A 23,983-nucleotide genomic window follows, 5' to 3' on the forward strand; every position below is an offset into this window, starting at 1 on the left:
ATATTTTCTACACGATTCACACCCAGAATAAACCCTAATCAGTCTAAGTAAACAAATTATTTCCTAATAGATCTATTCAAGCTATCTGGGGAAATTGTATTTATACCGCAATATATATTGCAAAAGAACTAAATATTGCATTGTCATATTTTCCAATATCGTGCAGCCCTAATTGACGATGTTACTTTTCTGGTGATTTGAAGTGCTTTGGATGAAGTGCCTGCAACATGAATAAATGTAACCTATATAAACATTTATCTATTGGTTTTATGTTTATATTGTTTACAGTAGGTGGTGATCACAAACTGACTATTAGCTTGCACTATTTTGCACAGTGCATATATTATGTAACATGCCAATTATATAAATAATCATGACATCGCTACAGCATAGTTGTCAGTGCTGCATGATACTGGAAAAAAACTGACATTGACATTTTGTTTTTCTGAACAAAATATATATATGAATTTGATTTCAAAATATGACTTTACTGTTTGGAAAGAATTCATAATTTTACATTGATTGGGAGGATTTTGGATAATTATAATCCCATCTTCACATTGCAGATCCTGCGATGTGACTATTGCAGATGCACACATTGCAATGTCGATGCGGAAACAATATTTTGTGCAGACATAGCCTACTGATCCAAAATAAGCTGAAACAAGGGTATTCTTGAGATTTTTGGAAACGACTTAATTCTTTTATGTTCAATCCACTTAAATTTGTAAATCTATTACGTAATCTATTTGTGTTGGGACAACATGAAGCAATTTTATGGAGCCCAGCATTTTTTTTTTACAGTCTGAGTTGTATGAATAAAACAATTCATCTTCGTTCAAGTGGCAAACTTTAGATTAAACTAGCTTGAAATCTTACAGTCACATGGCTTAAAAATACATAAAAATGAAAGCCTTTCATATTATTAGACTAGGCCAAGTTTTAATAATCTCAACATGGCATTGCAAATTCTGCGATGTGCTGATACACACATTATGATACCTAAGCTGAAATGACAATACTGTGCAGCCCTAGAAGTTGTCCTTCACGAACCTGCATCTCTGTCTTGTAGGCCTTCTCAGTGTAGAGCCGGAAGCACTTTCCCGGGCGTGTACGTCCGGCACGACCTGCCCTCTGCTGGGCCGAAGCCTTGCTAATAGCAGTCACAAGCAGCGATTCGACTCGAATGCGAGGGTTATACACCTGTGCGACAAGAAGGAAAGAGCTGTGTGAATAATAAATGCACACCATTGCACCACAGCAATATGCCAACGCGAAGCCATCCTTCATCTCTGACTGGACTACATGTATGACAGCAGCAGCTGGGCTAGGGAAATGTCAGCAGAATAAATAACTAGCTTTTCCATCTCGAGTCGCTGTCAGAGCCCCGCCACTGGGTTTATCTGGGGATTTCAGAGGCAAGAGAAACAGATGATGGGGCGAGATTAGAGAAGTGAGCCAGAGAAAGGGAAGACTAACCTTTTGCTTGGCAAAGCCAGGATCAATTACAAACACCACGCCATCGATGGTCAGGGACGTTTCAGCGATGTTTGTAGAAACCACAACCTGTAAGAGCAAAAAAAAAACAATATGATCAAGATTGGAATCAAATGGACCAAACTGATCTTATGACCAAGAAAAGAGGAAAAATCTATGAACAAGCTGGACCAGTCGATGCAAAACAATTGAAGAGTCTACAGCTTGAGTTTTTCCTGAAGGAAATATGAATGGTGTTCATCTGTGCTAAACTTTTCTAGCACATATTGTTCCATGTTCAAAACTGGTTTAAGCACATTTTTGGGTGAACTATCCCTTTAATACAGAACAATTATTAAATAGACAAAAAAAAATTGTAAATAATAATACAGATTGCTTTCCAGATCCCCACACAGGCCTGTCAAGATAACTGTATATCTGCATACATGTTATTGCACCTAAAATAATAGGGATATACATTATTATTGTCATTTTCATTCCATGCCCCTGATTACATTTTAATACTGCAGGTAGAGCTTTTTAAAAAGTTATATTGGGGCATTTTGTCAGTTACAATAATAAAATACTTTATTTAAAATAAAATATCTGACCTTCCAACATTGAAAACAAATGGACCAAACAGATCTTATGTGGAAAATCAATGCGCAGCTGCTTTTTGTGCAAGCAGGACCAGTCGATGTAAAACAATTGAAGAGTCGAGCAGCTTTTGAGTATTCTGAAGGAAATATAAATCGTGTTCATCTGTGTTAAACTTAGGTGGTTGTTATAGTGTTGCTACAGATGTTTAAAGTGGTTTAAGTACATTTTTGGTTAACTATCCCTTTAATAGAGACAATAAATAAAAAATAAATTAAAATATTATTATTATTATTAATAACAACAACAACAATAATAATAAATAAATAAATAAATGAAAATAATAAATAATGAAAATAATAAATTGCTTCCCAGATCCCCACACAGGCCTGTCAAGATAACGGTTTATCTGCATGCATGTTATTGCACCTGAAATAATTGGGGTATACACTATTGTTGTCATTTTAAGACCAAACAGATCTTATGACCAAAAAAAAAAAGTGGAAAATCAATGCGCAGCTGCTTTTTGAGCAAGCAGGACCAGTCGATGCAAAACAATTGAAGAGTCGAGCAGCTTTTGAGTATTCTGAAGGAAATATGAATCGTGTTCATCTGTGTTAAACTTAGGGGGTTGTTATAGTGTTGCTACAGACGTTCAAAGTGGTTAAAGCACATTCTTGGTTAACTATCCCTTTAGAGACAATAAATAAATAAATAATAAATTGCTACCCAGATGCCCACACAGGCCTGTCAAGATAACGGTTTATCTGCATGCATATTATTGCACCTGAAATAATTGGGGTATACACTATTGTTGTCATTTTAAGACCAAACAGATCTTATGACCAAAAATAAGCGGAAAATCAATGCGCAGCTGCTTTTTGAGCAAGCAGGACCAGTTAATGCAAAACAATTGAAGAGTCGAGCAGCTTTTGAGTATTCTGAAAGAAATATGAATCGTGTTCATCTGTGTTAAACTTCGGTGGTTGTTATAGTGTTGCTACAGACGTTCAAAGTGGTTTAAGTAAATTTTTGGTTAACTATCCCTTTAATAGAGACAATAAATAAAAAATAAATAAATAAATAAATAATAAATTGCTTCCCAGATGCCAACACATGCCTGTCAAGATAACTGTATATCCACATGCATGTTATTGCACCTGAAATAATTGGGGTATACACTATTGTTGTCATTTTAAGACCAAACAGATCTTATGACCAAAAATAAGCGGAAAATCAATGCGCAGCTGATTTTTGAGCAAGCAGGACCAGTTAATGCAAAACAATTGAAGAGTCGAGCAGCTTTTGAGTATTTTTATTTTTTAACTTTATTTTAATTCAGAAAATAAAAAGAGGAAAAAAAGAAAGAAAAAAAGAACAAAGCGGTTGTCATAAGTGTTCCAAAATCAAGTCAATAGATTTGAAGCACATCACATACTGTTCACATACCGTTTACAATGACGGCATTTTTGCCAATACTTGTTGCACTTTTTTTAAAATAAAGTCTTGGGTTAAACGTCAGTCTGCTGTGTCGAAGCACTAACCACTAGGCTATTGGCGCCGACTCTCTAAGTGCTTTTTAATATGCTTTACAGGTGCTATGGTCTTCTGAATGCTTTGCAGGTTCTGAGAGATTGAAGATGTTCCAAGTGGTTTTCAGAACGTTGCTAAAGCGTTCTGTGTGGTACATGAAAGTTTCTGGCATAAAATACTGCAATTTGCAAACTCTTTATGCTATTTCTCCTTTGTAGATATGGCTCAGCTCTTCTTTCAACATCTCCTCCATACTCCTAAATGCCCAAAAGAAATATTACCTTATTAAGGCAGCACAATTTGAGGAATCATTCATATCAGTTGCACAAGCAGTACAGGACAAGCCATGTGACTAAGTTGAATACTTAGCATATCAGGGTTTTTTTGTATTCTTAACTCTTCACTCCAGCAGGATATTTTTTTGGTATATTTCATTGGTGGTTAGACAGTCCTGCACTGCTTTTGGGCAAACCAAATTATAAGGAAAAGTTCTGGAGAGGAAGTGGGTGAGAAGGCAAAAAAAAAAAATCTGTGGGAATTAAATCCTTAAAGACACTTCAGTGAGCTGTCGCAAGCTGGAAGACTAATACAACCCAACAGGGGAGTAAGGCAACAGTTGCTGCAATCAAGTCAAATCGGGAGTCTGCTGGCTGAGCTGGACTGCTTTCCACCGAGCGGCCCGTCCAGACACATTACTACTGCTCTTTTTGGCTGCGAGATACATGTCTGCACACAGCATGCAGCCATCTTCCCCTCCCTGGAGAAGCAAATCTCCAAGAAACTCTATTATTCATGCCACGTCTCGCTCCTTCGCTCTCCCTGTCCCTTTACAGTACAGGTGGCCTTCATCATGTGTGGTGTAGTGACATATTGAATCATCCTTGAGCTAGAGACGGTGGACCAGCTTTGGTGAGATGACAGCGGATGAGAACACAGGTAAAGCTTTGGGACGAGCTTCAGGACTTCGTAAAGGTAATAGCTGCTTGTTGGCCTAAATTAAAGCTATAGTTCACCCAAAAATTAACAGTACCTCCATAATTAATACACACTCAAGCCATCCTTGGTGTATATGACTTGTTTCTGTCAGGCGAGCACAGTATAGTTGATTATTCCATGCTGCATAACAGTGGTGGACAGTGACTTTTATTTTGAAGCTTCCAATTATCTCTCATCAAACTAACCGATATGCCTCAAGAGTGTTGATGCATGTTTTCTGAAGTGGACAAATGGGTTTTTATAACAAAAATGCTTCTAATTTCCAATGATAATCTCCAATCACTGACTTTTGTGACGTTGTAAGAATGGGTTTTAACCACAGCGGTTTGAACTGTAGTTTTGCCGAATGCCTAAAAAGGTATTAGTATGTTGGTAAAAAAAAACTGTACATTTCTAGTCAAACCCTTCTTCTGCAATCTCATATCAAAAGTCATGTTGTCATATAAACAAATGCATAGGATAATTTAGCCTCTTACAACGTGAATGCATGATATGAGAGATTGACATACACAACGTATAACGTCGTAGCAGAATCTCCAAGAATAGATGCATTTTTGAGAGTCTGTAACCACAGAAGACAACAACGAACAAGAAAATAAGCTGGTTTGGTATTAGGTTTGTCTAAAGTATCGAGTTTGGTCCCAATCAGTACTAAAATAAATCATGTTGAATTCCATTAACATTTGAGCGCTGTTGCGCATGTTCTTAAATGCTGCTGATCAACGGCGGCGAAGAGCAATAAACTGATGACCTTCATGACCAATTAGTCATTACCGTTGAGAATGTAAACAAATCGGTTAATCAGCTGTGTTTAAGAACGTGCTCAATAGAGTTTAAAATGTTAGCGATGTTGCTGATCTTTAAAATATCAGTACCAACTCATATCAAACTCGATACTTTGGACAACACTAGTTGGCATTACCATATATATAATTAAACAGTATATTACTCAAACAATGCTGCACATACTATGCGTTTGGTCATCACCGGTAGTGATTTGAGTAAAACACAAAGACGTGTTAACCCGCAGGCGCAAGCTAGTTATGATGGATTAACGCACTTCTGCATCCTTCAAAACAAAAGCCACTGTTCAATGCCATTAAAATAGCATGGAAGAGCTAGAATAAAATTTAAAACTACTAGATACTATTTTTTTATACATTCAAAAAGTCATATTGACTTTATTCTGCAATGCGGATGTGCACTTGTTTTTGTGATTGTTTTAGATCTTCCATTTCAGTTGCCTATAGGAGAGATCACTAGGAAAAACAAATAGCAGAAAACTAAAAATACTTGCTCTACAACTGGGGTGTCCAAACTTGGTCCTGAAGGGCCGGTGTCCAGCAGAGTTTTGCTCCAACTTGCTTCAATACACCTGCCAGGAAGTTTCTAGTTTATCTAGTAAGAGCTTGATTATGTGTGATCAGGGTTGTAACTCTACAGGACACAGGCCCTCCAGGAGACAGTTTAGACACCCCTGCTCTACAAACTTACGTTTATGACTGTACGTAGAAAATATCAACGTGCAACCAAGCAGCATAACAAGTGATTTTTAACATCTGAAAACCAAATGGGAGTGGATAAGACCGGAAGCCGCAAGCCAATAATGTTCCAAAGGCATCACCGCTAGGTTCGTGAGGAATAAGCTCAATACAACATGGATGACTTGAGAAAGAGTCAATTATGAGCTAATTTTCATTGGAAGATGAACTATTCCTTCAAAAGCATGAGAAACAACGTATTATTTTGAGTCAAATTTAATCAACAGGCCCTGTTTCAACCTGGAATCAACATGCAATCAAATGAGCCTGAACATTTGTGTTCAGATTGCATAGACACCCTTTCCTCTTCTTTCAGTACTCTAGAACACTTTCACATGAGCACTCAGTGTGACGCATGAGTACTATTGAATGAACAAACCCATGGTACACAGCTTTACGCAAAGCAACCCAATTCAAGGAATGTGAATGGCAAGTACAATTTTGATGAAATGCTTGTTTGGGTACAACGCAGCGAAGTATGAATACCTTGCATTGGTGCGTTTCTCACAACACGTCCTACAACAATCATGTGATGGGGTCAGCAGGCTGAAAAAGCTTTCTGTGGCTGTTCAAATGCATCCGACAACATGACTGTACACTATGAAAGCAATCCAATCAAATGGACTACCTCTGGAAGTGGTAGAAAATGGATATCTTTAGCTTTTCCCACTACTGATGAGACTTAAAAGTTTAAACAAAACCAAAATGACTGTCTTAACTTAATAGATGACCAATGGTGAATGAGAGGAATTTATTAAAAAGGGAATGTTTTTAATAATGTTACACACTCTCCATCCGCTCAGTCACAAAAAAGGAGTGGAGAAAGCATACACAACAGAAAGTAGTCTGTCGTTTCACTAAAAGATGCATTCAAACAGATGAATCATTCGAAATCAAAACACATTGTGTGAATTTCCATTTCATGCCAGCTTCAGCTCTCTATGGATGTGTTTACACTGCAAGTCTTAATGCATCCCCAGAATGCATGTAAATATATTCCAATCTGTGTCAGATGTGAGTGAAAAAAAATAAAAATGTGCCTGTGTGTCGATGCAGCCTTTGATATTCCAGTCCCTAAACACAGCTTAGGTCCCACCTTCAACATGTTTGGGGTATTTTTTTTCTCTATTTGACTGAAAAATGATCTTCCAGTAACACACGATATGAGGTATAATTCATGCCTACAGCTTCAAGCTTAATTCATTAGGTTAGGGGTTTGTTTGAATTCCTAACGCTAAGTGGGAGCAATATTATTAGGAATGTTTGCTTTGGCGTGCTCCGCTAAAAAGTTTTTGCAATTTAAATTTGCTCAAATGTAAATTCAGACTTGCATAAAACTTTCTGGCCTTTATTACTAGCAGAAAAACAAATAATGGAGACAAACCTCATACTTCACGTAATTCTGCCTCCTCAAATGCCTCCGAGGCACTTAAATCCTACTTTTATAAGTGGATTTTCTCAAGCCACAAAATGCTTGGCTTGGTAATGCAGCGGAGGGGTTTTTAACTCTATTCACGGAGCCTTTGACCTGATGTAATTCAGCTTCTGAAAAGAATCATCTGCCTATATATTCATGGAAAGGCTGAGAGAATTGACTGAAAAAAGGCCATCTGGAGCCTGGAGACTGAGGGCCACGACCCAATGCCCACAGAGCGTGATCCTGACAGACCACTGAATGACAGCGGGGTCTGGAGCGTTGCAGACACACGATAAAAAGAAATGAGGGTTCCTAACCAGTCGGCATCCTTTTCAGAAAACAGGACCACCTGGGAAAGACCTTTGAGGTGAAATATATTCCAGAGTGGTAGCCATGGAAATTATCGAAAGGTGAGCGCCGTTGGAATGAATAGCACGGCAAAAACACTAAATGCATTACAAGTACTTAGTCATACTCATTGAACCATGAGGTGTTGAGAAATTGCATCTTTTAGGAGGCAATGATCCATGCGCAAGTGGTCTGGAAATAAAAAAAGAAAAGAAAAAAAAGTTGGCAGGCTGACCGAACAAGGCTAATGCCAGCAACATTTCACTTGAATAAGTGCATTTTCAATTCTCTCAAATAAAGCCCACAATGATCTCTTTTAGTAGAAAAATACTGCAAGGGAGACACAAGACACAATTCAGAAGTTTGGAATAATTACCATTTTATGCAGATAAAGTCTCTTAAGCTCGTATCAGTTTTCATGACGCTATTCATCATTATACTGTAGTTTTGTAATTTGGCGTTTCAAGAGTTCACACTTTATAAAACGCTCAAGTTTTGCTACGGTTACGGTTTTAAGTGCTGAAAATAGAGCGTTTTGTAAACGCTGGAGAGGCTGTTTTCATTCTAAAACACTGCTGCTCTGTGTTTGTGCGGATGGGGAGACATCTGAAAACATTCATTGCATCTGATTGGGGCTTTTTCCTCAATATTAAGTAGCCTACACACAGTCCAGTTTTAAAATACAAAACATACCCTCTCTTTTGCTGAATATCAGCTTTAATGATCAATAATGGTCATTATACAAGTATAAAGTGCAATACATTATAGGAAATAAAAGGCAAGCAATCAGTCAATATACATATACAAATATATTATTAACTTATTTTTGCGCTCAGCCAAAACACGTTACCTGAGAACATGTAATAGATTTAAAAGAAATATGTTGTTAGATAAAGACAACAAGATAAATTAAATATCACGTTTACCAAATATAGTGAGATTGGATGATTTCTGAAGAATCATGACACTGAAGAAATGTTTTGTAATGATGTGAAAATTCAGCTTCTCTAAAATATGCTTAAATAGAAAAAAAGTTGTTTAAAATAATCTATTCTTATCAAACAAATGCATCCTTGGTGACTCTTCAAAAAACCTCACTCTTGCTTCAAACGTTTGATTGCCAAGCTTTGCAAATGAAAAGTTTTTAAAAGTGCGTTTTTGTGATACTCAAAGAAAAGGTGATAATATTACAGTGCGATGCATGTGCCATCAAAGCAGATGTGCTGTTATTTAGGCAACCAGCTATAAACACCTCCATTTAACCTCATGTGAGATTCTCTTCAGGCTGTTTCTGGGCTATGACAGAAGCTGACCAGACACAGTTGTGAGTATTTCATATTTGTGCAGATAAGGGAGACCCTGCCTTCAAATCACACTGAATTAAATGCGACTATGAAAGCACATGCAGTAGCAAACAAACAGAGACGGCTCCTGTCTGTCTGTTTCTGTATTGAACCAAACAAACATTTTCAGCAACAGTGCAATTCTATTGTACCTCTGGATTTAAAGCAGCATGAGGCGAACAAGCTTTAAACATTAGCATCCTTACTGGGCTGTATCGACAACCCTTTAAAACCAACTGACTTGTCTTCAAATTAAAAAGACATGCTTTATGACTTTGCTTGGAGTGAGGAGTAAAACATCAAATGTTTTGAGTGGAAGCCAAGGTAGGCCAAAATATAGCATCAGAATAAATGGGTCTGAACAGCATGCTTTCTGCAATCGAGATGGGAAGATTCCCGATTATATTTATTAGAAAAGGTTGGTCAGTTAAATTATGCTACCGCGAGTAATGTTTATTCAGCGATAATTTTCCAGTACTGATAGCAGAACCGTTAACGTTAGAGCTTATCGATACTTCCGTGTTTTATAATGTAGCACCGATACCGATATTGAAGTACCAAGTTTTGGTACACATCCCTAATAATAAACATTATGCATTATTATCAAATACAAAAACATTCATTTGTTAACCGTAAATGTACTTAGTACTTTTAGTTTTTGCTGATATATCGACAAGAGTTTGTGGTCGCACAAGTCTTCACAGCAACACGGACCGACATGTCGTTCAAATGGCGCTAAGTGTCACATACATTATTTATAAGGTATGATTCACTCAAAAATTTAATTTCTGCTTAAATGTTATGACGTATTTGCAGCCGCAAAATAACACATGAGCTGACGCATTGCTTTTTTTACTACTGAGAGGACGCGCGCATGCAGGCGATTGATGTCTGCATAGGCTGTAAATAACAGGTATAACATTATGAACAACATTAAGTTTTGGCTTGTTTCCACTGAGTGGTACAGTACGTAACGGGTCGGTACAGGTAACCTTTATCAGGCTTGCGTTTCCACTACCAAGGGTACCGTTTTGGTGGGCGCGGTGTATGTCAAAGTTTCAGTCAACATTTTCGCTCGAGAAAATGTCTACAGTAAAGCTGTACGGGTCGCTTATATATATCATAGGAGAAGCACTTCTCACGAAACACATGCTTTACAGACATAAATACTTCTGTATAAATGTTTATTACTAACTTTTCTATCAATATGATTAGATTATAACTGCAGTTTAATGACAGTGCGAAATAGCCTATTGTAATGTCTGCAATAGTGTCAAATAAATAAATAGATGCAACACATACAGACCCTTACAGTCTCCGATATGTAACCAACTACAGAAGAACTACACACAGCAGACATTTAGTCCTTATTTAGGACCTTATTTATTTTATTTAAAACAACACAAAATATAGCCGACACTCTGAGCAAACCTCTCATCTGTGTCTGTAATCTTCAGCAGCACATGTAGCCTCTGTTAGACAGTAATTCCATCATTCTGAGTTCATAAAAGTCCAAAAGGTGAAAATAATAGTTAAACATGGCAGTTTGACTAGAAAAAATCCTTAAGAGTTGAATCCTGCTACTTGTCAACTATTATTCAGAGTCAACATTGCATATCTTTTCGATGTGACTATTGCAGATGCGTACATTGTGATATCGATGCTGAAATGATATATTTCACAGCCGTAATTGAGACAAACGCCATGAAATGTCTTGCCACTTCTTTTTTTTAATACCACTGCTTCTCAATAAGCAGCTCTGAGTTCCCACCATCACAGGGGTTGCAGCATATTCACATCAGCCCCCGTGAATCCAGGCCCACTTTCATTTTCTTCAGAACAGCGCGGGCAAACAGCGGCAGATGTTTGAACTTCTGAAGCAGCTTATGGCCTGGCTTAAGAGTAATCAAACCTAAGAGAACCCAGAGCCTCTTTAAACATGGAAGTGGTCAGGGGACAGATGAAATGACACAATGCCCTAGTGGTGGGGAATGGAGGAGGCAGATACTTGACATCTAAAGCAGTGGATACAGATGCTGTTCGCTACATCAAAACACACAACGCAGGCACGCAGCAAAGACTTCCTTAAGACTGCAGATACAGCCATCAAGTTAAAGAAACAAGAATGCAGGAATGTGCGGATGGCTGAATGTTTGCGTTTGCTCATTAGGACATTAGTGAATGTCGCCGGCGATAATGAAAAAGGAGCAGTTCTGTCAGAGGACTCGATTTACTCCTCGTCAGATGTTCGGCTAAATGTTTGCAAACTCATAGCTGATGATCAGATGTGATATTCTGTCACATTTTTAAACCAGTCACACAGACAGCAGGTGTTTCAATATTGTAGTCAGGTTTGTGAGAGAAGTATAATAATAGAGAAGCACTGAGTTTTCAGGCCCACCAAAAATAGCTAAATGTTCCAGTCGACTATCTATGCAATCAAATGTATGGCTGTTGCTGCTTGTTCAAACTACATATTTAAAATGAGTAAAAACAAAACAATTTTACGGTTTTTTGGGAGGTGGGGGGGGGGCAGCTTTACTGTTTTATGTTCAGTCCACTTAAATTTGTAAAAATGATCAACTTAGATTTGTTGAGAAAGTATTTTTAGTGTGTATGATCAGCACATGCTCACCAGAAAAGCAAAATCTGCGCAAAAAAATACAACGAACATAGTACAGAATGATACTACTGTTTTGTAATGGCATTTACCATTTCAGCCCAAACAGCATTGAAAACGCGACACGTGCTTCTTCCTTTACCGATTTAAATGTGTCTGAGCTCGCGATCCTTTGCCTTTTTTGATGTTGCAAGGGCCACCATCAGCTGTTCCTACACGCGTGCGGAGCCGTCAATTTTCAAAATAGTTTTCAAAAACCTGCCACTGCGTGGATTAATACTGAATGTGTGTCGTTGTTATTAATTAAGAATAATAACACGATTCCTTTATAATGCGCTATTCTCAGACTCACAGCGCTCACAGTAAGAATAAAACTTAGGGTTATAGATAAAAATAGAGTAATATGCTGGTGTGTAACTGCATTTCACACTCATATACTCTGTATTTTGGCTATTTTAAAACCGTGGTGGACGCTTCTTTCAGTCTTACACTAAAAGCAGTCGATCAATCTCAGCAGGCTTAAGCAGGTCGCACACCAGAAGCGCCGCTCGGCGCCGCGACACAGCGCGCACATGACAGTTTAAAGTATCGCACACCAGACGCGCACATTCGAATGATATTTAACATGAAACTAATCAGATGGCGCTTTGTGGCGCGGCTGAAAAATGAACTGCGTCCTAAGCCGTGGACGGGCGCCGCCGACAGCCGCCGACTTGCGGCGCCGGTGTGTGTATCCTGATAGAAACCCATGTTTAGAATTCTAAAATGTATGGCGCTGCGCGGCGCTTCTGGTGTGCGACCTGCTTTAGTCATCAGACCAATCAGCGCAGATTAGCATCACGCAAAGGAGGGGTTTGGGAACAAATGAATGCTGAACAAATCATACGGAATAGTTGGAATAATTAGGTAAAAATGATTGCATATTATAAGACAATGAAAGTGTTTTTTGACCTTGCATGCAGATCAAAATGTTGTTGGGAGACCCCAAAAATCGAAATATGACTTTTTATAATGCATTATAGGTGCTCTTTAAGTTAAATACCATTAAATAATGTTAAAAAATATGGATAAATACTGCAATAAATGTATTAATAATTGCTTATTCATGTTGTTTATTAACTAATTGACAATTATTTTAAAGTGTTTCCATTTAAATAAAATTTAAGTCTTAAAAAACGATTACATTATTTAATTTAATTAAAAAAGTAAGTCACTATTACAAAGCATTTCAGGTTTCATTTGCATCCAGCACTTTCGGTTTCGGTTTCTGGCCAGAATTTTTAGATTGGTGCACCCCCACTGACCTTATTCAACATAAAGGCGTGTTCGATTTTGCAATTGTTTCAGAGCAACCAATTCAGTCGCATATAGGAGAAATTACTAAGAATAATAAAAAATATCAGTTTGCAACATCAAGTGGCATAACGAGACCTTTTTTAAACATCTAAAACCAATGGAAGTGCAAGAGACCGGAAGTGTCGAGCCAAAAAGATTGCAATGGCTTCGCCCGCTCGTGCATGAAGTGTAAGGTCAATAAACCAGGAATAGACAAAAACAAAAGGACGACTGCATCAGCACAACCTTGTGCTAAGAATAAAGAATGACAGAGGAGGGAAAGACACTTTACAGTGGATGAGCTCTTACAAAAACCAACACGACTCAAATGCCAAATGACCATATTCATGTCGGGAAGCAGAACAGGAGGGAGTGAAAGCAAGCAGTCTAAAACAGACTCCACAATAAAAATAAATAAAGCATTACAGCTCCAAGACTTTTCAAATGATAGAAGGATGAGTAATTTTTCTCCTTCCAGGATAAGAGAAAAGAATCATATGCTGACAAAAGCAGCATATGTTATGAGTCACTGCAATACCAAAGCTAAAGATGGAAGAGTGAGAGAGAGAGAAAAGTAAACCTAATTTCCATGATTTCTTGCGCATTATTTTCCCTCCACTAGACAGATCTGAGTCATTCTCTCCTCCTCTTCTTCTTTCATTAAATGGATTGAAGAAGCCTATACAATCATGTATAGTTATCTTGATTGTTTGACAATCTCCCGCTGACAAATGTGAAAGAACAGTTCGTCCAAGAAATGAAAATCATTCAGTCTCATGTCGTTTTAACCTTTTTGTTTTCATTAAAAAACTCTTAATATACTTTGCTTGAAAATTTTGACTGAGTGAACTTGTGATGCAATAACTATAAAACACATACAGACAGTAGTCGACATTTGAAGTGGATCAAAAAGCTTATAAGAAAAGAATTTGATGCTGTTCAACAGTTTTAGGTCAGTTTTGATCTGAAAATGTTGACTGCTGTTTATGTGTGTGTTGTGTGTTCATCATTTTTTCAATGTACTTAAAGGGTAGTTAAATGGATAGTTCACCCAAAACCAAAAGTTCTGTCATCAATTACAATTACACAAAGATACTTTGAAGAATTCTGGTAACCAAAGACTACCACTGACTGCCATTGACAACCATTTTCTATACATTTTGTTGCTCAACTCCAAAAGGTTTGCCACTACTTGTGGGTGAGTAAATACTTTGTAAATTGTCTTAGTTTACTGGTGAACTACCCCTTTAACCAAAGCAAAAAATAAACAGCATGAGGATGAAAGGAAACAAGGAGTGTAGTTCGTTTCTTCAATACTGTATCAGACAATAAAAATAAACAATCCCCATGGACTAAAAGTGATACCCTTCACAAACATGTTGAGTTTGCCAAAGATCAGTTGACTATTTATGATCTTGTGATGATCACGTTATTCAGAGTCTCATGTTTACCTTCCTGCCGATGGCTCCGTTGGGTTTGCGAGGCGGTGGAGGCTCAAAGATCCTCTGCTGCTGCTGTGGTGGCAGTGTGGAGTAGAGCGGGATGATTTTAATGTCTCCAACATCAGGGCCGAGATCGTCAATCTCACGTTTGATCCTTTTGCAGGCTTCGTCGATTTCCTAAAATGCAAACAAACCAAAGTTAGAAGGCCACAGACCAAAATTAAGTATAAAATTTAGCCAAAACAAGTGGCAAAAAGTATTTTCGAAAAGTATATCCAACATAATAAGCATTACAAACAGTAGCAACGTATTTATATATTAGCAATCTAAGCAGTGACAAAAGCATTGTATCATTGCATATTTTTTTCTGATTTGTTCTTCCAAATCTCCAACTGGATCCAAAAACCACTAACTAGAAACATATCTTCAAGACTTTTCCAACTCCAATGCAACTTAAGCCCACCATTGCTTTAAAACCACCAAAATAAAAACGATATGCAAGCAAATCCATGACAGACTTCTCAATTTGCCTAAACTATCCCTTTAAAGACAGGGAGAACGGTGTGTTACTTGACAACAATGCTTACAATTCATAAGCTTTCACAACATGAGACACTCCAGATCAGCGAGTTGCGACGATCTGCCCTCTGTTGGTCCAACTTCATCTCATATCAACTGGTTTTGGATCAGCAAGCCATTAATCTCCAACCTTTTACAAACATCATTAACTGCTGGATCAATTCCCCGATGCTGGAAACGCACCAGCACCACTGAGGCTTGGGTGGTTTAGTTGCGATACACTTGACGAGCCAGTTATGTCAACCAAGTGAGAAAACGAGAACTGGAGTGCAAGGCGTGCATGGTGCTTGGGTAAGATCCCTATGGCTGAGCTATCAACAGCGGCAGTCACAAGGGCACGTGTACACTCACACGCACGCTTTATTATTCCAGATGGCAATGTAGTAGAGCTAATGCGAGATGAGAAAACTGCAGCGATGCAGAACCAGGAGCAGATCCGTTAAGTGATGCTGAACGTACACAAACATGGTGGCTTGAAATCTAGAAATACATGACAGCCGTCACAGATAATTAGAGACGATACTAGCTTGATATTTAAAAAGCACTTACTGAACTATTAACTACACATTATAAAAGAACGTCAGAATAAAGCCCAAATCTAGACCGCAATTACTAAATTCCTTCCCTCATTCGTCAGACAATTCATTCACTTTGACAAATGCCTGGTATTAACTGCGAAGCTGTGTCTTTTTTTCATACACAAGCACATTTTGCTCATCAAAACTGGCACTGAAATGGAGTTTATAGCTTATCCAGTAGCACCATCCTCAGGTCAATGCGGGTAGTGCGACTTGAGCAGGAAAGAGAGATGATAAAACATGCCAGCTATGATCTCTACAAAAACTTCAGGCAGTTTTAATAAAGCCGTTATCGATATGAAGACATGCACTGCAACACTGAAAGGCCCTGAATATCTCATAGACGTTTTACTTGAGACTCTTTCACTGCGTATTTAAGAAGGCATAGCCGATCATTTATCCATAAAAGCATTAAAGCTCGTAAGCACGCTGCTGATATCCCGGGAACGGTAGTCTGTGCACGCGCCGAAAAAGCTCCCTGGGGTACAATATGCGCAGAAAATGGCGCCGGTGGCCATGTGCATCTTAATCAAAGCTCTGCCACAACGGAGCAGGACAAGGCAAATCTGAATGGATTGATCAAATTAGCCAAAGTATTAATAGTCCATCAGCCCTTGGGAAGCGGCAGCTGTCAGGAGGACTGCTATCCGTGCTGCCAAGGCACTGGGGAGAGCGGGACACGAGGCTGTGCCAATGCAGAAGAGCCTGCACCTGGAGCAGGACGCCAAATCCAGATCCCACGCTCCTCGCAGCGGGCACGCTACAATAGTGGAGGAAAACATTTTAAATGGCCGCTTTAATCTACATGCTGCAGATGCAAATTAGATGGCACCGACGTAAAGGAGTAAACTAATCTTAATCAGTGGTAATTTAGGCCTGATTTGAACGAGCAAAGTTGAACAAATAACACCCCCCAGCCCATCATTGAGGGTTTTTTCCTTTCTTTCAGACAGATCGTGGGGTTTAAAACTAATTGCTGTTTGAAAGTTTGCGCAAAGCCGACAGAGTTAGGTCATTCTGTAGAGTTTGGTTGAATTAGCAGAACACAAGAGAAGATATAGAAGCTTTTTATCCTCTAAAACAGAGTGGACAAACCACGTAAATTGCTCGACTAAAGTGAGGTGACCTAAAGCAGCAAAATGAGCTGTTATGTGACCAGCCTAAGAACCATGTTCTTGGCCTAGATTTTAACGTATTCAATCATACTTTAAATGGGTGAAATATAATGGCCGACTCCGCTGTGATCATTAGTCTCATCACTTGCTTAAGACGGGAAATGCTTAAGCACAGCAGCCTTTGAACTGCCCAAGTCCATATGAACTCCATTAACCCAATTAAAAGCACATTAACAAGCTAACAAAGCGAATACCTGCAACACTAGCACTGCTATAAGCCTGCCAAAGCCATGGCCAAACAGCCAAATGCTAGTGGGAATTTCAGAAGATTTATGTTTAATTTAAACAGTAATATTAGGCCATCATAAGTACATTTTTGGAAATATTTATGACTTTTTCCTGCAGATAGAACTTTATGTAGAAAAAAAAAAGCACTGTAAAATTTTGACTACCAAATAGTTAGTTCCCAATGACTTCTATTGTATTTTTGACCACTTAATAGACAGCAAGTTGAACCAAAAATAAGATTAATTAGGGTAAACATGATTATGATATTACAATGTGAGCATCCACAATACTCATACTGAATGATCTGCAATGTCAAGTTGGGACTATATTTGACCAGAAGCCACAGTTGGGAAAAAAAAAACATACATGATTAGTGGAGTAATTGCAAAGTTTACCTATAAAGTTACCAAAAAGTTGATCATTTGCATGTGGTTTTAAGGCATGTATCTGCGAGCAATGCATTACAAGCCAATTTACAGCATTTAGACACAATTATAATGTAACTTTGAGGAGATTAATTGCATTTATGTATATATACGGTAAAAAAACTACTGTATTATTTACAATAGATTAATACAATTATGCCTATAATGTGCTTGGAAGGATAGCTCCTGTTCGAGTAAAAGCCTAAATACTTGTAGCTGGACACTAAATGTATCTGTTCCTTCATGCTGCACCAACACAAACTGGTTGTGTGAAACCTGCACATTAGAAAGCAGGGTTATTGTTATGCAAAAAAAAACAGTAGATGGGTAACATTAACATAAAAAGCCACTAAAAAAAACGCACAGTTCAATGCATCAAAAGTTTAAACATAGAATCGGTCCGTGCAGGACGAGGATGAACTGGCTTGTATGCGCTGACATTCTGGACTTGATAATGATTAGTTCACAGCAAAGAGAACAATCCTGCGCATCAATAAATCTCCACTCAATTATCATCCGATGGTGGTGGAGACACTCCAACTGCAACTTACTTCATTCATTTCGCAATGAGCCAGCGATCAATCTCACACCTGCAAATGAAAACGGATGTACACGACCGGAGCCACTGCAGAAACTAATGACGGGAGTCTGCCGCTAATAAATAGGGTGTCAAATTAGCTGATTAGGTGGATTGGTGCGAAGATATGACTTCTCTTTGAGAATGGAAGTGAGAGACTTTAATGGAGGAAGTACCGTTTTAAATAGACTCGGACAGTCTGCTTAGCAGTGGATTGTTGGATTGCTAACTCTTTGGTTGCGTCTCAATCAGCAGCCTTGCTCAGTAGTGCACTGATCAGGGTGTCAGCCCTTTTAAGTGCTGTCTCAAATCACAAAATTCTTCCAGTGGACTGAAACGTTTCCAGAAAGGTTGCACAACGTACAGTGAAACTCAGAGCGCATTCATACACAATATGTGGCCTTAATGGAAGATCAAAAGTGCGAAATATGAAATCACATGACCCAAAAGTTCAAACATAATGACAACAGTTAGTTATTTATTCTTAACATGAACGAACCATAGCTACACAGGTTAGAAAAAACCTAGCAAACATTTATAACTGTTTAAATGGTTGAAATGTTGCTGGTATATGAAACCATTAAGTTATGTATCTATAATCTACTTTTAAAAATAATTTGTCATTCATTCACTTTAATTTAGTTTAATTTATTTATTTTTTGATACATTGTTTTGGTTACTATATAAATACCAGTTGATTTTCTTTACACTGTTTATGCATTTAAAAAAAAAAATACAGTTTTCTTATGCATTAAAGAAAAAACCTAAATTATATTTTTAAAAAGTAATATTAAATATATAAAATGAAGACGAAGAATGATTACTTCTGCTGTTGTTTATAAACTACACATTCGATAATGTACAATTTATGTTTGATAATGTAAACAAATTATGTTTACTTTTTATTTGTATTTAGCCTTTACAAAAAAGAAATGTGAAAAACTATCGAATAAAACTCTCAGACTCAGCATATATATATATATATATATATATATATATATATATATATATATATATATATATATATATATATATAAAGCTATAATTCCAAAATGAATGTCTAATATTTATAGAATATTAATGATGATGAAAATGATCAAATCAATAAATACTATTTCTGCAACAAAAGAAACGAAAGGCTATAATAAATCATTCAATTCAATGCTGAAAGCTGCAAAACAGTCATCAGTAACTACATAGAAAAATAATATACATCTCAATAAAGACCGGACAATAGAAAGTCTCAGTTCTATCACTCTTTAAAAAAAAGTTTTGATTTCGGTTTGTGTCATTTTAAATGCTCGATCTCGTTATGAGCTGATCTTCATTTGCATACGAGTCAGCCGCACCAATTTATGAGCAGGAAGAGCAGGATTCTCGCGATGAACCCTGGTGCAATATGGTTTTTGTTATGAGCCGCAGTTTCAGTGTAAACTTAGTCGAGTGTAAACTTAAGGCGAGCTTCTTTAGCGATGATGTGTACAGCATTAGATTTTACATTTAGCGGACATTTGCATAGGTCGCATTTCGGACACATATGCGACCAAAATGGTCGCAATTTCAAGCCCTGTATTTATATGCAAATTTATATCGAAATACCGAAAATGAGTTTAAAACTCACATCACCGTTATTGAAAAAAAATGTACCGCGATATGTATTGATATCGAATTATTGTTCAGCCCTAGACGAGATGTGTAAGAAACTAGTCCTACACACAGAAACAGTTTAAGAACAAAAACCTGACAAATGTCTAAAACAACATCTGAACGGTGGCTTTGGGTGTGAGAATTAAAGTATAAACAGATTAATACACTCCTGCCTGAGGTGTAACAATGACCTCAGGTGTGAATTAATTTCCTAATAATTCAACAGCCCACTGTCAATTATTCCTTCCATAAAGCATACGAAAAATTAGGCTAATTTGTACAATATTTGCAAAAGGAGAAACAGAAGTGATGCTGGTATATAGTGGGGGAGCGCTGGCGTTTCTCCGTGTGTGACCGTATTTATCATTTGGGTGGGTCCCTGACCCACCACTGCGCTCAGGTGAGCACTGGTTGCAAGAGACGTGAAATAATAAATGGCTTAATTTCAGGGCTGAATCTGGGTCATTCTCGGCCATCTCTCTCAGGTTTCCGCCAAGGCCAGCTGTGTTCATGGCCATTATCAATCTAAGCATTGATCTCTTCTGCACTATTTAACTGTTGTGTGTGAGGCGGCTTGAAAAATGTCACAAATGACAAATGTGCCTCATAATGAGCATCTCAAATGTGAAGTCACAAAGCCACACATACACGCACAAGCAAAACAAGAGAACGCGCACACACAGTTGAGGTTTGTTATTGCTTTCTTATATAAAATGTGGATTTTATTTGAAAAATAAATGGCATGCGACTAATCACTCTGGAGATGCATATCGGTAATGTGGCAATGCCGAATATCACACAGTACAAACACTGCACTAGTGACTGTCCTAAACAGTGATTTGAGAAAAAGAGAAATATGCATTTAATGCTTCAAGAAAAAAAAATAATAATAAAAAAATATTTCCCAAATGATGTTTAACAGAGCAAGAACATTTTACAGCATGTCTGATAATATTTTTTTCTTCTGGATAAAGTATTATTTGTTTCATTTCAGCTAGAATAAAAACCAATTTAAGGTCAAAATTATCATCACCTTTAAGTTTTTTTTCCGATAGTCTACAGAACAAACCATCGTTCTACAATAACTTGCCTAACTACCCTAACCTGCCTAGTTAACCTAATTAACCTAGTTAAGCCTTTAAATGTCACGTTAAGCTATATAGAAGAGTCTTGAAAAATATCTAGTCAAATATTACTTACTGTCATCATGGCAAAGATAAAATAAATCAGTTATTAAAAAGAGTTATTAAAACTACGTTTAGAAATGTGTTGAATAAAAATCTCTCCGTTTAACAGAAATTGGGGGGAATAAACAGGGGGGGGGCTAATAATTCTGACTTCAACTGTAGACTGAACAGTTAGATTTTCTAGGACTGAGGGTAGCCCATTTCACATTATTTCTGACTGCAATTATAAAAAGTGACTTAAATGCCAAAGCAACATATGGTTCTAAAAAATATGCTTTTTTATGCAAATATATATATAAAAAAAAAAAAAAATATATATATATATATATATATATATATATATATATATATATATATATATATATATATATATTTTTTTTTTTTTTTATATTTATATATATATATATATATATATATATATATATATATATTTGCATAAAAAAGCATATTTTTTAGAACCATATGTTACTGGTTATCAGTACTACTACAATTTACTGAAGTTATTTTATTTTATTTCAATCATTTCATCATTTGTTATCAAATATTATATAATCAACTATTTTTCAAACCACAATCAATGGGTAATTCCAAACAGTGATTAAACATTTAAAGCGCCAGCTGGTGAGAATTATGACATTACTAATCAACTACTTTACAACTAATATTTTCATAGTATATTGGCTTTTTCAACTCACAAAAATCAAGGCTAATGGGGAAACTCCTACCAGTTTAACCCTGACTCTTCTGTCAGGATGCTTAAACATGCATATTTTGTTAGTGTTCTTATTCATTCTTTAACAAACATGAACTTAGCTGCCAGAGCACATCAAGCTGGATTAAAAGTAAAATGCTTGCATTTTTCACAGGGTTGAAAAATGAAATTCAAGCACTTGTACAGCACTTTCGATTACATCCTATGCTTTTCAAGGGCAAGGAAATCATTTATAATAAACTAAGAAAATCGTATCAAGGACACTACTAAGAATTCAAGTACATTTCAAACCTTGAGAAAAATAAATAACGGTCAAGAATTTTTCAAACGAACCCCATTTAATCAAATCCTCCAAAAAAATCAGTGACATTACCTCCTGTCCAGTGAGGAAGAGCAGCACATCTCCCTCGTCCTCCTCACACATGTGGATCTGGATGACCGTGCGAATGGCCGCCTCCAGGTAGTCCCGCTCAGGCTCAGGTGTGTAGAAGATCTCCACTGGATGTGTCCGGCCGGGAATGGTCAGCAAGGGGCAGTTATCAAAATAAACCTGGAACTTTCCGGCATCCAGAGTGGCGCTCATTACAATGACCTGAGGAGAAACAAATGGACCCTTTTCACATTTCTGGCTCTCAGCAGCGGAAGTAATCATTTTTGGGCAAAATTATGAAGCAGTGAATAGGAGAGCATCACAAATACATTTTTTGCAATACAATTTGCTCAAACAAAAAGAGAAAAACTCCAAGATAATGTTTTGACAACATTCAGAAAAGGGGGAAAAACTGTGTGCGACTGATAATGGCAGCCGGAAGAGAGAACAACGTCATATTTACCGTCCCGTCTAAACACAGAGGTATACATCAGCCTTTAAACATCTGGTTGTGGGTTTTACTCATATGGACTTTTGTTTCTATAAAGACATCATATCCTCTCATAGAGTAATTCACAGGGTGTCAACAACATCCGTTTATTTTAGTTTAGTAATTTTTGGTATAGATTTGCTGTTGTACTACCGTGGTTCACTAACACTGTTATGATTGTAAACTTGGTACTGAATGGAAGACATTTTTCGATACTTGATAGAATCGAACTTGATACCCAGCCCTATTGATTAATGAGCACTGTCAATGTTTAAATAAATATTAAACAAATAAATAAATAAAAAGTAAAATAAATTGCTTTATAAACCAAAAAAATTTTAAATAAATTTTTTTTAAAAAAAGTTAAAATATGTGTACAAATATTCCAATATATCAATGCAAAGATTTAGGTTTTAAAAAACGTTAACATAATTATCTATACTAAGTAATATGCAAAAGAATAAGTGGCCATGCAATAGTGCTGTCACCAAAACTTTGACTTTGATACAAGACCCAAATTAATTACCACGATACCGATGCTAAATCTATACTACAGCTTTAAATAAATAAATAAAATAAGAACAGCTTTATAAATGTATACCTAAAAAATCTAAATATTAAACATTTTTTAATGGATTTAAAAAGCTGATGACCGATACTAAATCTATACTACAGCTTATTTAATAAATAAATTAATAAAAAAGTACAAAGAATAGCTTTATAAATATGTACTTAAAAAAATCTAAATATAAATGTAAAAAAAAAAAAAAAAGTGATAAAATATTGGTAAAATGTTGGCGCAATAGCCTAGTGCAGGGGTGTCCAATCTCGGTCCTTGAGGGCTGGTGTCCTGCAGATTTTAGCTCCGACTTGCCTCAACACACCTGAAAGGATGTTTCTAGAAAGCCTAGTAAGAGCTTGATTAGCTTGTCCAGGTGTGATTGATTGGGGTTTGAACTAAACTTTGTGGGACACCGGCCCTCCAGGACCAAGTTTGGACACCCGTGGCTTAGTGGTTAGCGCACTGACATATGGTGCAGTTGCACTTCAGGGTGTCCAAAGATCGAATCGCGGCTCGAGGACATTTCCCGACCCTACCCCACCCTCTCTCCTACTTCGCTTCCCGTCTCATTAATGTCCTATCTAATAAAGGCAAAAAGGCAAAAAATAAATGAAACATAATTATCTATTCTAAGTAATATACAGAAGAATAAGATGCAATAGCCATGCAATAGTGTTGTCACGATACCTAAATTTTGACTTCGATACGATACCTAAATTAAATATCACGATACTGATACTAAATCGATACAACAGCTTTTTTAAATAATAATAATAATACAAATACAAAGAACAGTTTTATAAAT

General features: G+C 37.0%; 1 protein-coding gene across 12 annotated transcripts in view; it reads right to left on the reverse strand.

Moving 5' to 3' along the window:
- The window catches only part of dhx15 (DEAH (Asp-Glu-Ala-His) box helicase 15), a 53,062-nt gene that overhangs the window by 18,305 nt on the left and 10,774 nt on the right, over window positions 1-23,983 (reverse strand). For all 12 annotated transcript variants that reach the window (XR_015494570.1, XR_015494568.1, XR_015494569.1 and 9 more), the window contains exons 5-8: window positions 22,130-22,348; window positions 14,658-14,825; window positions 1,480-1,566; window positions 1,054-1,203 (exon numbers count right to left, since the gene is read on the reverse strand). Coding sequence is in view for 2 of the 12 variants with exons in the window: in NM_001115141.1 (NP_001108613.1) it covers window positions 1,054-1,203; window positions 1,480-1,566; window positions 14,658-14,825; window positions 22,130-22,348 (624 nt within the window). In the remaining 10 variants the exon portion in view is untranslated. The remainder of the gene's footprint in view (window positions 1-1,053; window positions 1,204-1,479; window positions 1,567-14,657; window positions 14,826-22,129; window positions 22,349-23,983) is intronic.

The sequence above is a fragment of the Danio rerio genome, chromosome 7, assembly GCF_052040795.2.
Source record: "Danio rerio strain M-AB ecotype USA chromosome 7, GRCz13ab, whole genome shotgun sequence".
In the NCBI taxonomy this organism is placed as follows: Eukaryota; Metazoa; Chordata; class Actinopteri; order Cypriniformes; family Danionidae; genus Danio; species Danio rerio.